The 17457-nt window shown below is 34.5% G+C and overlaps 1 protein-coding gene across 1 annotated transcript in view; it reads right to left on the reverse strand.

Annotated features, from left to right (window-relative positions):
- LOC120334497 (uncharacterized) overlaps nt 1–17068 on the reverse strand; it is a 31362-nt gene extending 14294 nt beyond the window's left edge. The window contains exons 1-22 of the mRNA XM_078120488.1: nt 16886–17068; nt 16532–16596; nt 16029–16155; nt 15190–15353; nt 14749–14909; nt 14173–14420; nt 13399–13625; nt 11903–12034; nt 11310–11454; nt 9189–9217; nt 8481–8613; nt 8021–8073; nt 7698–7850; nt 6845–6963; nt 6253–6357; nt 5232–5382; nt 4967–5078; nt 4351–4616; nt 3754–3996; nt 2810–2977; nt 594–761; nt 149–283 (exon numbers count right to left, since the gene is read on the reverse strand). Of these exons, the coding sequence (XP_077976614.1) occupies nt 149–283; nt 594–761; nt 2810–2977; nt 3754–3996; nt 4351–4616; nt 4967–5078; nt 5232–5382; nt 6253–6357; nt 6845–6963; nt 7698–7850; nt 8021–8073; nt 8481–8613; nt 9189–9217; nt 11310–11454; nt 11903–12034; nt 13399–13625; nt 14173–14420; nt 14749–14909; nt 15190–15353; nt 16029–16155; nt 16532–16596; nt 16886–16946 (3165 nt within the window). The 5' untranslated portion in view covers nt 16947–17068. The remainder of the gene's footprint in view (nt 1–148; nt 284–593; nt 762–2809; nt 2978–3753; nt 3997–4350; nt 4617–4966; nt 5079–5231; nt 5383–6252; nt 6358–6844; nt 6964–7697; nt 7851–8020; nt 8074–8480; nt 8614–9188; nt 9218–11309; nt 11455–11902; nt 12035–13398; nt 13626–14172; nt 14421–14748; nt 14910–15189; nt 15354–16028; nt 16156–16531; nt 16597–16885) is intronic.
- Nucleotides 17069–17457: the final 389 nt, after the last annotated feature.

Genomic DNA, 17457 nt, shown 5'->3' on the forward strand with positions numbered 1-17457 from the left:
TGTTAGCCAAGTGAATATATATATGCCCCCCCCGTCCATAGGTTTCTGTCCCTTCACACAACTTGATGTAAAGTAGGCGAACAAAATTAATGCCTCCATATTAGTACACACACTTCTGGAGAGCCTAATAAGATACTATGAAACCAACCTGGGCTTCCATTCTCTGCATCTTTCTTTCCATATTTGGATCAACAGTTGGTGAACCTGCAGCTTTCTTAGCTGTTCCTGCAGCCACTCCTGCTGCTGCAGCAGCTTCAAGACGACGAATCTTGTTTTCAAGAAGCTAAAAGAGGAAAAGGTTACTTAACATTGATGGTGTGGTCTATAAATATCTAGATTATTATTATTAACTAATTAGAATAAATTGAATTATCATCGTAAAGTTGGTCCGAGTTCGAAGCTTGACACGTTTCTATAGATATAGAATCAAATTCAAATTTTTTTAAATTCCACAGCCTGGCTTAATAGTATGCTAGAAATGAAATTTCAAACTGATTCCTTCAAAATTGAAGTTAGAATCAGTCATTTGGGAATGAGAATTGGAATTAGTTAATAATTTTTAATTTTGATTAATAATTTTTCAAAGAAAAAACCTTATTTTTAGCGTCATCTTCAGCTTTTCTTTTTCTTTCTTTATCAGCAAATTTCGTTTCACAATCTTTAACAGCTTTCTGTTTTGCTTTTCTAGTTGATTCGATCTCTGCTCGATACGAAGTCTCTTGAACAGTGAAAGCAGCAATTTTTTCATCCAAAGATTTTATCTGAAAATGAAATTTCAATTATATATCGAGTCTGATGGCCAACTGCCAAGTTTTTCAATCAGGGAAGAATTTTAGTACTCTCGTAGTGTGTGTGCCAGGTTAGGGTTAGGCCATAATATTTTTCCGGTTTTCCCTATTTTAGTTCTATTATGAGTATGGGGATTGTCTGTGTTAGCAAAGTGAATATACCCCCTGCCCATAGGTTTCCGTCGCTTTACACAACTTGACATAAACTAAGCGACAAAATTAGTTACCTCCATATTGGTACACACACTTCTGGAGTGCCCTCAGAATTTCTTCAGAGGGAAGGTAGCCCAGAGGGCCTTTGGAGAGGTAATTTTACTTTGTATTTGTGTGTTTGATTACTGATATTTTTTACTTATTTAGTTTTATTGTAATATGTATTTCATGTACTATTTAAACTGCACAAAAGCAACAATGATATTTGTGTGTGTCAAAAGCTAGTTTGGTCATACTAAGATAATGATGTAAGAATTGGCGATATTTAGAACGCAAAATGCGGGTCGTAATTAGCCCGCGGTTTGGGAACCATTGTTGTAGGAAAACTTCTTTTATACTGATATAGACATTTCTGAACATGACAAATATAAATGATCTCATACTGAAGACAATTCGACCTGGACTTCAAATCTTTTAAACAGAATATTTTAAACAAAATTGTGGACTCAATCATAACAAACATGACACGCGTTATCAAGTATAATCATCAACCAATAACCCAATAAATGAAAGCTACCGGGCTAATAACCCCAGGGCAGAGTATGAAATTTGACCCTATTATCATAAACTTACATCACAAGTGATCAATTATCTTATTTATAATCATCGTTTATGCTATTATTTATTGTAATTTGAGATAATTTCAGACCATTACAAAGCAATATGAGACAACCGTTACGCACTGTGGTAATCACCTCATTTGGATAAATGGGTGGTACAACTTCCCTCAAAATCGAGAGGCCAAATACATAAGATATTGTAGAGAAAAATTTTAAATATACGATTCTACTGTGTGAAACTTTTTTTTATGATCCCAAATGTTCAAATTTATGTGTAAATATCTTGTTATGATATAATATTAAAGGTAATGTAGCAACATTAATGTTGTAGAGTGGATACACAAACTAGACTATATCGTTTATGTGAAGGTTTTGGTGAATGATGTTTTCTGAGGGTGCTACTTTGGTAATGGTGCATTCTAGTTTGTAACAGGCTTGGATAAAGGACCTGGTTATGTGGATCTGCCTTGAGGGCAAATAAACTTTTCAGTTTAAAACATAAAAGTGCAATATGAACCTAATGAACAATATGCCAATTTGTATGAGGTTCAAACCGGATAAATCCAGATATAATTTGAATTACAAGAAAGTCCTATTTCTGATGCAGCAATAACATGGATCATGGCTCACTGGGTGGGGGTCAAGGTGAAATCTATTTAGACACTAACTTACCGTATTTGCTCGTTTTGTAGCCTGAGCCCATATTTTTTTAATCAAACTCACTAATCGGGCCCTTATTCAAGCTCAGGCGCTTGTTATTTTCAAAGTAAAATTATACACAAAAATATATAAAAAACATACCGGTATATATATAGATAAGATCGATCGTTACAATAATTAAAATATTGTAATTTTCAGTTTTCAAGTATGATTTAAACGAGAATAACAAAATTTAAGACTTTTTCTACGCACCGCAGGTACAAGCCCGCAAAAGAAGAAAAGTTTTGGGACGCCCTATCAATATTGGAACGACGCACTTGGGCGTCGCGATGCCAAGTTTGAGAATCACGATGTTACGTAATCATACTATCTGTTATGTAATTGGATGCCTAAGGCGTGAGTGTTATCTACCAGCGCTTAAAATTAAACATCGTTGTGACAAAAGCGCTTCTTATTTCCTATTGTTCTCTACCACTGAAAAATCAGCTTTTACATCGGGCGGGTATTCAAGCACCAGCTCCCTATTTATTTTTATGTAAACTAAAAATGCAAACTAGGAAAAATCCAGATCTAACTTGAACAACATACCTTCTGTTTATTTGCAGCAAGCTCAAGCCCAAGTTCTTCTTTCTCTTTTTTCAACTTGTTTGAATTGGTTTTGGCCATTTTTGTCTCTTTCTGAGCTCTCTCTATCTCTGTTTTGGAGTCAATATCCATATTTTGGATTCTAGCTTTCTCAAGTTCTTCGACTTTGTCCTAAAAGAAATTGGTAGATAAGAAAATTAGAAATGTAATAATATACACTTGGAATTAAAAAACCTAGAGTTTGAAATCCATAATCCTTTGTACTGTCAGCCAATTTAGGTAAAGTGTAAAACAGCAGGCTAATTTGAAACATCGTGTTAAACTGGAAATTAAGATCTTACCAATACAGTGGCAGAGTGCACTCTAGTGGATGTCTATCCAGAAGCTTAAATACTTGGGACCTCACATATTTGTATACGGCACAGCTTTTGCTCTAAGATAGGACTTAGCATCTAACGATATGTAACTTATTATTGGGGGCGGCGGTGGGTAGGAACGAAAACTTTTCCTGTTCAGCATCGCCTACCCAATTTATTACACCCTGAGTGAGATAGGGTGCATGAGATTGATATCAGAGACGTGTAATCTTCTTTGCTAACACGGTTAAGTGTAACGCGGGAGTGTGCAACAGGCGGCCCATGGGCCACAACATTCAGTGGGGCCCTTGTCCACACTCAGTTTTCCCCATCAAGCATAAAAACATAATCCGCCCACATAGGTATAAATACATAATATTGTTTCGCTCTTCGACTCTCGTTAAATCACTGTTTTGTCTGGTGAATTCAAGCGACAGCCACATTCCACATTATTGTGTGGCCCGGCTAAATGCCTAGAGTTAGGTATGTAGCTCCCCGACAAAAAATGTTGCACACCCCTGGGCCCTGGGTTAAGACTATGCTGTTACGATGTGTATAACATATATAAATATATATAAGCAATATACTCACATTCAGTTCCTTTATTTCATTTTCTTTATCTTTGACAGAAGCAGTTAAGACAGCAGTGGCAGCCAATACTTTTGCATTAACACCATCTTCATTATCTTGCAAGTTTGATCTGGCTTCATCCAGTTCTGACTGGATTCGACCTGTTTCAGCTCTCAGATCTTCAATGGTTTCTCTCTCATTTCTTAAACTCTTTTCCAATTCATCGATTTGGGATTGATGTTCTTCTATTTTCTTCATTAGTTCCTACAAATAAAAACTTTAAATTAGTCATTTTTTAAAGAATATAGAGATTTGAAAAATTACCTTTTTCTGAAGGGAAATCGGACATCAATGTTTCAAAAACAAGATTTATGTCAAATTTACTTACAATGGAGGTAACTAATTTTGTTCGCTTACTTTACATCAAGTTGTGTAAAGAGACTGAAACCTTTGGGCAGGGGATATATTCACTTGGCTAACACAAACAGTCCCCGAACTCGTAATAGAGCTAAAATGCGAAAAATTGGAATAAAAACATGGCCTAACCTTAACCTGGTACACACACTACGGGAGTACCTTATTCTGAGTGAAAAATTTCATAAATTAAAATTCCAATACCTCTACATCCTCATTAGCTCCACCAATCATATCTCCGGAGAAATCACCACCCCCTTCTAATCTGGCGATGTTGAGTTGGTTTCTGAGTTCTTCAATTTCCGTTCTTGCTTCTTCCAATTCATTCTGAACTTCTTGATCGTCCGATGATGCAGCAACTGCGGCTCCAAGAGCGACGGTAGAGGCAATAGGAATTTTCCTCATGGCTTCCATTTCTTTTTCGTAGCGTTCGATTTTGTCTTTGAGATCGATGTTATCGCTTTCAAGATCTAGAATAAAGTTCAATAATTAGGATGTGATAAATTGGATAGCCAAAGGCAAACCACGCATCTTAAAATTTAACTGACATGAATTACCATATTCTTTCTAACAGAGCATATATGAACCCTCAGAAGATTGCTTTCTCAAATACTGTAGTAAAATCAGGAGAGGAATAATTCTGAAGCATTTCTCAGTAATTTAGTACCTTCCAAAAACATAACAACTCCTTATGTATAGGAGGTAGCTCTTCTAGAGCTTCGGTCACAGCTAAATGTTGAACCGCAAACACCGCATGAAAATCCAATGTATTCCAAGAAATTCTACTCGGTACATATTTTGATGAGAGTAAAGAACATACCAGACATTTTTTCCAGATCATCATTAGCTTTTTCCAATTTTTCTTCCAGAAATTTGACCTGAGATTTATTGGTTTCAAGCTCAGCAACCAACTTTGGGTCACGAACTTCGATCTATGAAAAAATTAAAACATTTAGCATAATTTTAAGATGATGATTTTAAACAAAATTTATTGTCGTAATCGCTAACTGCTGGGCTACTAACACAGCTCTGAAACCTGGTCCACATTTTTAAGAAAATTCTGTAGGCGAATTCTGTATACATACCGTGGTCACCATAGGTTCAGGGACGTCTGGACTTGCTTCAGGAATTTGTCCTTTCCTCAGCATGATAAGAGCCTGTTCTTGCTTGTCCAAGTCTGATAAAACTTGATTTACTTCGGCCAGTTGAGTGTCGAGCTCTTTAGCTGCATCAGGTCTATTAGTAGTAAAATTTTGGAGTTACAAATTATGTTCAGATTCAAAATATTTTTCCTCTTATTACTAAGAGATAAGATAATATACAGGCGATAGCTGCATTTGATTTTTATTTCGGTTTGCTATTAGCCGAGTTGCAGAGTAAAGAAAAATTCACAGCCAATTCCAAACTGCGAGTCAATAAAAAATGACAACTACAGATCTCTAGTTAGACAGAAACTTTGAGTCCAACTCTAAATTGCCACATTTTCGCAATATGGCGTGACTTGATTATCATCAATATCAGGGGTGTACAACAGGCGGAAGCCAATTCCAAACTGCGAGTCAATAAAAAATGACAACTACAGATCTCTAGTTAGACAGAAACTTTGAGCCCAACTCTAAATTGCCACATTTTCGCAATATGACGTGACTTGATTATCATCAAAATCAGGGGTGTACAACAGGCGGCTTGCGGGCCACAAGGACATTTAGTATAGTTTTTGGTAGCTCAGATTTTGCCTCATTAAGCATAAAATACTAGTCCGACGGTTTATGTTTTTTTAAACATATTGGGTAAAAATACATTTAATGTTTTTTTGCTCTCCTCGCTGCGTTAATCTTTCGCCGTTTTGCCAGGTGCCTTTATTACTGTAAGGCTAAACAATAGCCGTTCGCTTGCCATTCCCGTGGCACTCAGGCTGTTGTCAACGTGTGGCCCAAGTTGGTTATATGGCTGACCGACAAAAAATGCTGCACAACCCAGATCAAAATGAAATGCCTAGCACTCGTAATCAACTAATCAGATTTAAGAAACGGATGATCCGTGTCATGGGTTAACGACTTCTACTCAAAACTGAATATTTAGTTTATAAAAATTAATAATTCCTACTTTTCATTTTCATCTGGTAATTTTCCTCCATGATTCTTCTTCCATTTTTCCTCCCAATCTTTTATTTCCTTTTCAATTCGTTCTTGTTCTTCACGCATTATTGCTCTAAAAATTGAAGAAGGTAATTAATATTTTTCAAAGGTGGCTTCATTCTAAACAAGACTCGATATCATAGACAAAATTTAATTTTCTTGAATTTAAAACCGAAGTTGAAATTATTTAAAATCAGATTGGTGCTCCCGAAGTATGCGAACCAAGATGGCGGACATCGGAATGTAATATGTGTACTAGGTTAGGGTTAGGCCATAATTTTAGGTATAAATACTACGGGAGGCTCTTGGCTAGTCTTCGAACTGATAATAGGACTAAAATAAGGAAAATTGGAAAAAAAATTATCGCCTACTTCGGGAGCCCCATCAGATTAGTAGTTGGTTGTTAGTGTGCATTAAATTAATGGGTCTGTCATGACGAATCCTTGGGTTGCCGCCACTGGCTCGAGCAGGTTCAATCCCAAAAGCCCTTTCACAAATTCAAAAAAAAATTTGGAAAATATACAAGCTAAATTGGAATATAACGTGCAATATAGACTCACCTGTCATCTTCAACTTTTTTCATTGCTTCTGCGAATTGTTCCTCACTATCAATAGCGGCCATGATAGATTGTAGAAACTTGTATGTTGTTTCATATTCAATTTTTGCTTTTGCTAAATCCTGGTAATGGGAAGATATAAAATGATACTACAGACCAGGGGTGTGCCACCTAGGGCCCGGCCCGCAAGAAAAAATTGTGCAGCCCGTGGAGAAGTGCCAATTTTGAATGTTGTTGTGCCCACAAAACGAGTTTTTACTTTAGTTTAATCTGGCACGTGCGAGCAATCCTAATCCCTTTGCATTGCAAAGCCAATACCTGGAGCCCAATTTATGCCTATGACATCATAATGCCCAAACAGCTAGCTTGTGCGAAATGAACAATGCATATCATAAGATCAATAACCAAAATTTTTGTGCCTGCAACTACTAGAAAGCCTATGTTAAATAACGGTGCGGCCAGCGATTTCACCCAGTTACTTGTATCTGGTCCTCTTGTGTTAAAGGTTGCACACCCCTGCTTTAGACTTATAATATCGGTAGTCAAAGTCACAATATTTGACCAAAACTATAAAGCATTCATGAGATCAAAACCGACAACATTAACATTAACTAAGGCTTGCATACTCGCAGGCTTTTTTGGTTGAATGGAGTCAGATCTGTAATAATTTTTATCAAAACAGAATCTGAAGTTGAATCTCGACTATAGGCCAATAGAAAACACATCTAATCTAAAATTTTGAATCCAGAAACAAAAAATAAGACTGACGAAGAAAAACAAATATTCGATATTTTTTTGTAAAAATAAGCCAAAAATGGTCCAGTTATTAGATTGAACAGCAAAAAAAATTACCCACCTTTGACAATACTTTTAATTTATCTTCATAGACCTTCCTCTCCTCCTGAGTAGATGACCCCCTAGAAGCAAGCAGTGCTCGAATTTCTTGTATTTCTCTTTCCATTTTCTCACTTTGTTCTCGATTATCTTCTTTCTCTTTTTCATATCGTTCCTATTCAGTAAGAAAGTGAGAAAACAATGAACTAAAAATCCGCTATTATAGGCCACCCAAATACAATTTAATATTTCAAATACCATGTCCACAGTCAGTGAATTGACAATGACTACTACTGTAGCATGAAAAATGCAGAGCTGAAATGAAAAATAAATTGTTTGATTTACCTTCCATTTGCTCTCATTCTCATCCACAACAGTAAATGCACCAACAACATAGTCTGAACAAAAAAGGCAACTTTATAGCAAATATTGGAGAAAAACTAGACGAGAAAGAAAAAAACTTCAAGATAATTTAATTCGAGAAGTCTAAATCCGGGGTGTAAACATAGCCATTGAACATGATCATTGACCACACAGAAGATTGTAATGTAGTCCGTTGGGACAATTAATGTTTATTATACTCTGTAAAGAGACTGTTTAGCATAGCTTATTTTTCCATATCTCCCTTACGACACTCTGAAATTGGTACAGGTAAGGGGTATATCTTACTTCAGAATTTTGCCAATGGGTGAACGATGATTCATGCTCACGCTGTGATCCATTTATTATTTAATTGGGACAAAACATTAATGTAGAATTTAAAATTCTTTTCTTCTTAAAACTCAATCAACTCAATTTTTGTTACCTCCATCAGTCTGTGTGTGACTTTCAACTAAATCTTCTAAATTTCTTCGGTAAACGATCGTTCCAGTGGCTACTACAGCCCTGACAGGAACTGCATGGACTTTCTTCTCGGATTCTTTTGAATCAATTTCAATCTGGAAAAGGTGAAAGGTCAATAAGAAAAAGAAAGAAATACTGTCAAATAGAATTTTTGTCCTGTGCAATATGTCCTAATGTCTCTATGTCTTGATGTCTCTATGGCAGGGGTACTCAACTAGCGGACCGCGGTCCGAATCCGGACCTTTCAACCATCAAATTTGGACCGCGTCTGCTTGTTTATTTTGGCAGCATAAGCATCGTTTTATAGTTTTAGATGATTTTGATACAATTTAAATATGCAGCTATACAGTTTGTCGTACTGGTACAGATGTGCAATATTTGTGTCCATATTTGCGAGCCATTCATTGCTCTTGTATTTAATTTAATATTGCATTTGAAGTTTCCTTTATTTGATAAAATAAATTTTCTATAATGGCCGGACCCCAGTAATTTTAAAGTTTCGTAAACGGACCTTTGGTGAAAATAGTTGAGTAGCCCTGCTCTATGGTGTGTCCATATATTTGAGCAATTATAATAGTTTTTTATGTAGTTATACCCAGAATGTTACCAGAATTAAATAATAGTGATCCAAGAGGAACATTAGCAGGAGCAATATTAGTATTATACTGACCTTGTTCTCATCTTCAATGTGACTTTCAACTGTAAAAAGAAGAAAAAGTTTGAATTTCATGTGTAAAGATTTTTGTGAAGGGAATGTCAAATTCGGAAATATCATTGTAAACTGATATAATTTGAATTTGGCAATGCAGTATAATTAAAAAAAAACATATTTTACAAATGAATTTCTTTTTTTCGGCAGTATCGTTATCAGTTACAGTACTAAATTTTATGATCAACATTCAGATGTTAATTTTTATAGTATATTATTTTAAATTATTCTTATTATTTATATATCATATATTATTATGATGATTTTTTCTACTCAATTTGGACATCTCTGGCTTAGGCTTTTAAGGAATTGTGATAATTTTATTCCCCAACCCCACACAATACAGACGTCATCAAGACCATATGACAACTTTCACTTATAATAAAACAGGATTCTTCCAACCACATTCAGCACAAAATTACATAAATCAGCAAATAGTATGATTTTAAAAATATCATACTTGGCATAGGAAAACTAATATCACAGCCATATATGATACAAGCATAATTTCATCTAGCATATTAATCCCAGACAATTTATAGCATAAGGTAACCATTAACTTCAGATTTCTAGAAAAAAAATCTTGGTCTCGGTCTAACATGGCCGAGATTGGCCCATAGAAAAAGCATACAATTTCATACATAGATCTTGCATGACCATACAAAAGTCAAAATTATTTTCCTCTTATGAAACTTAACAACACAAAAGCCCTTTTGTTTGCATTATGACACCATAAGAAACCATAAAGAGTCTTTGATGACGGTAAAGTAATAAATCCAAGGTAACATAATAATATTTGGCCAGGTTTTCCAACCCAGTGTCGTAGATACCAAACAAGAAGAGCAAATATGGGAGCCATTTAAAAGAAATTTTTGTTTTTTGTATTACAGAGAAATTTCTGTAGTAATGATATTCATAAAAAGAATTTGAGCAATCAATTTGACTTATTTCAAAAATGAAAAAAATTCTTACTAAATTCGCCATGAATACAAAATCTGTAATATCCAAATATGCATCATTTTGCATTTTGAAAAAGTGCAATATATTTCAGATTAATCATAAATTATTCTAAAGAATTTAAAGCAAATTATGATTTCAGCCAATAACGGTAAACTTTACAAAAACTTTCAATTACTAGAAGTACTGAAAAACACATTAATAATTTCAAATTTTAATAAAAGGAGATTACGTTAACAGTTGCATAGATTTACTAATGAAAGTAAAAATAGACAGAAAACGTGTTTGTTATAACATACATTCGAATATCCAAAAAAATAATCAGATAGACAGCAATTATGGACCTAGCGATACATGTATGGGTTACAAGTGTAACAAATTAACCAATAATTTGGATAATGGAAGTCAAATTCTATATAATAATTGACGTAATCGAAATATTGAAGAGATCTTTCTAGTCTTTCTCGTGTATGAGAAAATGGATATTTTCCCATGTCGGGTGACCCATAAACAACCGAAATATTGAAGAGATCTTTCTAGATCATTCGAAATATTGAGTCTAGATCTTTCTCGTGTATGAGAAAATGGATATTTCCCATGTCAGGTAACCTATAAACAAGTGTAATTATTGTAAGAAGGGTACCGAACACTCTAGATATGAGCAAAAATTGCTCCATGGGAAACGAGATTTTCGGATAATAAAGAAAGGTACCGTTTTTGGCGAGCGAGATGAAAAAGATGTTACCGTTTAAATAGACATTTGATCGTGTTTTCAGCCCTTTTTCTATTTCAATTCGTTCTATACAACGATGCTAATTCATCACCGACTTGGTTTTCACGATTGTGAGTGTGTTTTATGGTAAGTAAATTTATTGTGATATATTATCCGTGGAAATAAAATCTTTACAGGCAAATTGGTCAGATCCTTACTGTTATATAAAATTAACAGATATCTCAATTTGAACACGTAACCTACTATATATTCTGTTTTTGGAGTCAGATACTTATCTAATCAGCTTAATTAGAAAGCAAAGACAGCAGAAGTTACACAAGTTACAGTTGATCACGAAACAAAACAGGCTATTTTTAATTTTCAAAATGATTTTAAACAATTTGAAAACTTACAAATTCTTGATTTCGAATCCTGCTCTTCAACTTGGCCTAACTTTTGTGCTTGAAGTTGAGCTTCTAATTTTTGAGTATCAGTTTGATAAGCGAGTAACAACGCTCGTTTCTGACGAAGTAGTTCTTTGTTTCGCTTACTAAGACTCTAAATAGAAAAATGATTTTAAGATGAGACAATATATGAATAAATTCAAATTAGAGGGATATACCTTATCAATAAACACAGCAAATGCACTAAAATCGGGTTCTAAATTATTGCAATTTGAAAAATCTAATTTAGATGATAATTCAGATTGAAGAGTTTTTTCTTATGCATAAATTCGCATTTTTGTGATAAACTCATTTATTAGCAAGAAATTTTTTTATCGATTTTGAAGATATCAGATACTCAAAGTGCGGGAAGTTTTCAAAGGTTTCAAAGGTCATCAAATTGGCATAAAAAGATATAAATACGTTCAATAAATCATGTATCCAAAGCTAGACATTGACAGTAATTCTTTATCAACAAAATTTAAAATAATCATCATAACTATACCAATATTTGTAATAATCAATTTAATAATTTTAAAAATTCTTCAATAAAGCATTCTAACCTGTAATGTCTCAGCCCAATATTTATTCCTATCTTTAATTTCCACGTTGTGAGTTTCAATAGTTTGTCTGAAAGTATTGAGTTTATTCTTGAGTTCATCTTGCAGTGATATTACAAATGTATTGAATTGTTCCTGTAACGAATAAAAAGAGGTTAAGTCGATTAAGAATTGACATATCAACGCATGAAATCCAAATTGGGCTAAGTCCATTTTTCTAGTTTTGAGAAAAACGCAAAAAACGTTTTTTTTTTGTTTCTTTTTTTTATTTCTCTAATACCTTACATCGAGGATGTCTAGTTTTTATGGTCCACCAAAGTTACAATGAAGGCCATATTTAGATGGTATAAAAAAATTTGCGCTCCGCCCCAATTTTTTTTGGGGGGGTTTTTTTTGGACTTAACCCTTTTTGGCTCTCAATTTTCTGGACCTGAAACAATTTTATTGGACTTAGGGCCCTTTTATTATGTTTTTATAGAGGCTGGTATAGACTTAGCGCTTTGTATTATATTTTCTGAGAGGAGCTATGTCCAAAAAACGGACTTAGCCCCAACTTACAATGCAGTTATCCAGAGCTAAGTCCACTATAGTAGACACAGCTCTGTTTAGTTCTCAAATGCCCTAAAAAAAGCAGGGCTATGTCCATAGCTGTCTTGAGATATAGAGCACCTAGAGATAAGGCAAATAGACCAAAATGTAGAGCTAAGTCCAGGAAAATCAGCAATTGAAAAATGTCATTTTTTGGAAAAGTGGACTTAGCACTGTTTGGTTTTGAGGTGTCGAATTATGTTCTCATCCTTCAAATCGTTTTATATACATTATGTCGTACCAGGTTAGGGTTAAGCCATAACTTTATTCCGATTTTCCTTGTCTCAGTTCTATTACGAGTTCGGGGACTGTCTGTGTTAGTCGGGTGAATATACCCCCTACCCATAAGATTCAGTCCCTTTACACAACTTTATGTAAAGTAGGCATTCATTTTGGCACACATACTTCTGGAGCGCCTTAATGTGGGTGATGGGTTAATGAAGTTTGTTTCTTTTTTGGTATATTTAGGAGCTCTCAATTCCTCTCTTACCATGTAGAAAAATTACTTTATTTGTTCAATCTTTATTGAATCCAGCTGATGTTTTGCGCAAGTCTCACTTCAACTTTTCTACAGTTCAGGTGATGTGCGCATAAACAAGTATTATAGTAGTAATAATAAAGAACTGAAGAATATCAGCAATACGAAGCAAACTTCCTCCCTAAGAACGACAAAAAGCCTCAACAGTGAGGTATTTCTCTTCGATTAGGAAATGTTGGTTTAGTGGTTGGAGGCAAGAGCTTCGGATTCCATGCATCCCATCTTACCAAGGGTGTGGTAAATTAGGTAGACAAAGCCAAACAAGAAAGAAGTATTAAAAATTCTGACGACGGCTTCCGTGACGCAATGAAGTTTGAAAAACAACTGCGACTCCAAACTCAAATCTCTGAGATAGTATTTAATTCCGACTTACCCTTGAGTCATTTTCAATTCCATGATATTGTTCCTCAATCTGTGCCACGATTGATAAATGGTTCATTTTCATTGATTTCATGTCGTCAATAACACGAGTAAGTGCGTTCCGTGCGTGCATGTACGGTACGTAAGCTACTGCTTGTTTCGGCGACTCAATTTCAGGACCTTCCTTTAAAGAACGTGTGCTGGTGTTGAAAGACTTCTCTCTCAATGACCTTTGTGAACCTGGTATAATAAAATAAATGATATTGAAATAGCAAGAGGCTAGGACTCAAAATTTTGTCTATATCATATTTTTCTACACCAGTTTAAAAAATAAAAAATTAAAGTAAAAAAATGATCATAAAGAAATATAAATTATCATACAGAAAAGATAGGAAACAGGAATAACCTACACAAATTAATGTGAAGAGAGATTACTTTTTGCATCAGCGGCCATTGGTCAAATCTCAATAGAGTATATGAGAAAACCAAAATTTTTTCCAACCTTTGTAAAGATGTGACAAAATTATAAAGTTATTCCAGGTTTACAAACGGTTTCATTTCAAAATTTTTGATTAATACTATAAATTAGTAACCGTGGTACAAGAGCAACATGATTGGTCGAATCATGGTCAGTCATTGTTACCCACTCCAGAGTGTGATAAACTGAACAAAGGATAAATAGCAAAACCAGGAAAATATTGATTCCGAATTTTCAAATTCAGTAAATTGCTTGCATGAAGCCTTGTTTAGAGCATATCATCCCATAACAAACTATATTCCCACTGACCTGTCATATCTAAGCGTCCAGATTTTGACAACCTTGCTCCGTAAGCAGCAGCTGTTGCAGGTCTTTTCTGTGCAGGACTCGGTGAAAAATCCGTTTGGAAAGGAACCCTATACCCCGGGGCTGTTGATGGACGACTGGCGTTTTCTTTTCCATCTGCTGGAGCCACCTTTGTTGCACTTTTCGGTCTTCCAAATAATGTTCGATGGAATTTTGATGCCGGTGTACCAGGTGTAGATCCATTTTTAGATCTGGTGAAATTCAGGAATATTTTTATTTATATGAAGGATGGAGAAATATTTATAAAACTTCAAATTTTGGCGCTCCAGAAGTGTGTGTACCAATATGGAGGTAACTCGTTTTGTTTGCCTACTTTACATCAAGTTGTGTAATGAGACTGAAACCTATTGGCAGGGGATATATTCACTTGGCTAACACAGACAGTCCCCGAACTCGTAATAGAACTAAAATAAGGAAAATCGGAATAAAATTATGGCCTAACCCTCGGAAGTACCCAAATATGTACGCAGAAATGTAATCTTTACATAAAAACATATAAACTAAAAGCTAAATACCTACCTTGGGGTTGTGGGTCGTGACCTTGAATTCCCAGCATCATTCTCATTGGTTGTATCAGTGGAAGGAACTTTGTTTTCATCCTCATTGTCATCATCATCGAGTATAGTACTGCTTGCTACAGGGGGTGAGAAAGCTGCTGGCATTGAATCAATTGTTGTGTCCTAGGAGTTTGTGATATGTATTTAATTAGGCTTTTTTCACAGTCTTCAAATTATTTAAAAATATAACGAACACAAGAATATTGGAATGCAAAATTTGTTAGAATGTCTGAAATTTTTACAAAATAAATTATCCAAAGTTTTTTTAATAAAAATTTTTTTGTAGATTCTCAAACGTCAATTGAGAAACATATATATTTTTTACACAGTAAAATAGGTTAATTAAGAATACTTGAAACTTAAACTTGATACCAACATAAATGTACGAAATACATACTCCTACCTGAAGGTCGGGTACACTTCCTGGTAGTTCCGCCTCATCAGCCAATGATAATGCAGGATTTTCAATCCCAGATGACTTTTTCTTGCTTTTATTCTTTTTTTTCTGAGGCACCTGCGAAGGACCGGCCTCCATCGCTGTAGAATCTCCTTGGCCTTGCCAAGCATCTAAAACAAAAGCATTAGAATGGTTACAACTAGACTGAGAGAGTAGTACTCAAATATATGGACACAATGTAAATTGACTTTTATGGCTACCGCAATGTCAGCAAAATTATGTCAAATGCTACAAGAATTGTACTGTATTATAATGATATTATGGATTACTATAAACACAAGTTACAATTATACAAACAGCATGAACTTAAGAGGCATATTGGACCAACAGGAATATGGTATTAAAAATTGTAGTCTTTCATTTCTTTTGAGTACAAATTTACAAAACAATCTACAGATACACTTTCAATCAAATTATTTCAATCCCAAATGATGCAGCACATTTTTAATACCAGTGGTCACGGTTTCAGACCAACTAAAAGTTAAAGCAGCATAATAAAAAAAATGGCAAGTAGAAAATTTATTTATAAAGACAGGAAAATATAAATGCCAATATAAAAATAGACTTTTCTACAATTCTAATATTTATATTTCAAATATCCTCAAATAAAACCTATAGCTGATACAGATCGTATGAAAATAACAAAAAAATCCATATCATCGTTATATCATCCATCTAAACTCTTAAAAATAGCACTTGATAATGTCATTCATTTCGATTCTCTTCAAACCAAAATATTAAGAATTCTTAGCCTTGCTTTGAGTTATATTATAAAATGACCCAACCTTGTTTCCCAGCTGATGTCGGTCTTTCTATGAGTTCTTCAACTGTAGTAACAGAAGCTGACTGGATATCTGGAGAAACTTCATTTTTCTTTTTCTTTTTTTGCTTCGGACTGTCTGTACCATGTGGCTGAAAGAGACATGGAACTTTAATTAAACGATAACATCTTTAACACAAAAGCCCTCAATCAAGTATGTCAAAAACAAATCAAATATTGGAATAAATTCAAACTTAACCATATTTAACATTTTGAATATTGATGCTAGGAACAATATAGAATATATTCTTTACAAAAACTATTATTTTGAGCATCTTAAAAAAGCCTTCACTTAAATCCTGATAACTATAGAAAACTTCAAGAGTTGTTGAAATGCATTGTTTTTTATTAGTGAAGTAGTTCAGGAACTGTTAAATTAAAACAATGACTAAATTTGAATAAAGGTTCCAGTGAAAAACAGCCATGTTACTATGTCTTAAATTTTGGGATGAATTTTTTGTTGCGCACCTTTTGTTTGGACTTTGATGGTTCTTCGGCCCCGGAGTCAGTATTTAGTATATCATGCAGTGGAACTAAATAAAATGGTTGAATATTAATATTTTAAATAACTAAACAACAACATTTACTGAAGCTTATTTCAACCTGAGTCATTTCGGATAAGATAGAAAAAGTAACAAAATTAAAAATGAAAAACTGCAAACTAGGTAAGAAATATTCTTATTAAGGAAGTGAAAGCTTTGGTATAATAAGAAACTTTAGAAATATTTATCGTAGTTTTAAGGACTGAAATAGGTGATTGAGGTAGATATACGCTTTACTGCTTTTGGCAACAATTGGAACGAAAATAAAAATATTACTTACCATTTTCTTGACTTGGTTCCACCTTTTTTGTTTTCTTCTTTTTTGGTTTTACCATCTCCATGATGGAATATTAAGGAGAAGGGTTTGTTAAGGTGTGTTAAATATTTTTCGGTTTTGTAATGGCATAAAACAACTTTATAATAGTACTGTAGTAATAACAGAATTATTGATTATTTCAGTTCAAGTTGTTTACTGGTTTATGTCTCTGGTCATAAAAAAATAAAAAAAACTAGACTACAGTATATCTGTATACTTCAGTACTGCAATACAGAACAGTCTGACAGTACCGGTACGGTGACATTACTGCATTACGGCACCGTGTACTGATGTATCTGTACGGTACCGGTACCGTACGGTACCTATATAATATTACGGTAACGGCAAGCGGCACGTACCCGTATAATGACTATAGCTACCGTGGTGTCAACGCAGTACTGCTGTGCCGATCGTTATGTCTACTACCGGTACCGGTACGGCTGTACAGTACGCAAAACTCAAATAAATGAAAGATTCCACATTTCGTGCACAGCCTGGGGAGTTCGCGTACCCAGCAACTACCGTAGATGTGAACC

The sequence above is a fragment of the Styela clava genome, chromosome 15 (assembly GCF_964204865.1).
Source record: "Styela clava chromosome 15, kaStyClav1.hap1.2, whole genome shotgun sequence".
NCBI lineage: Eukaryota > Metazoa > Chordata > Ascidiacea > Stolidobranchia > Styelidae > Styela > Styela clava.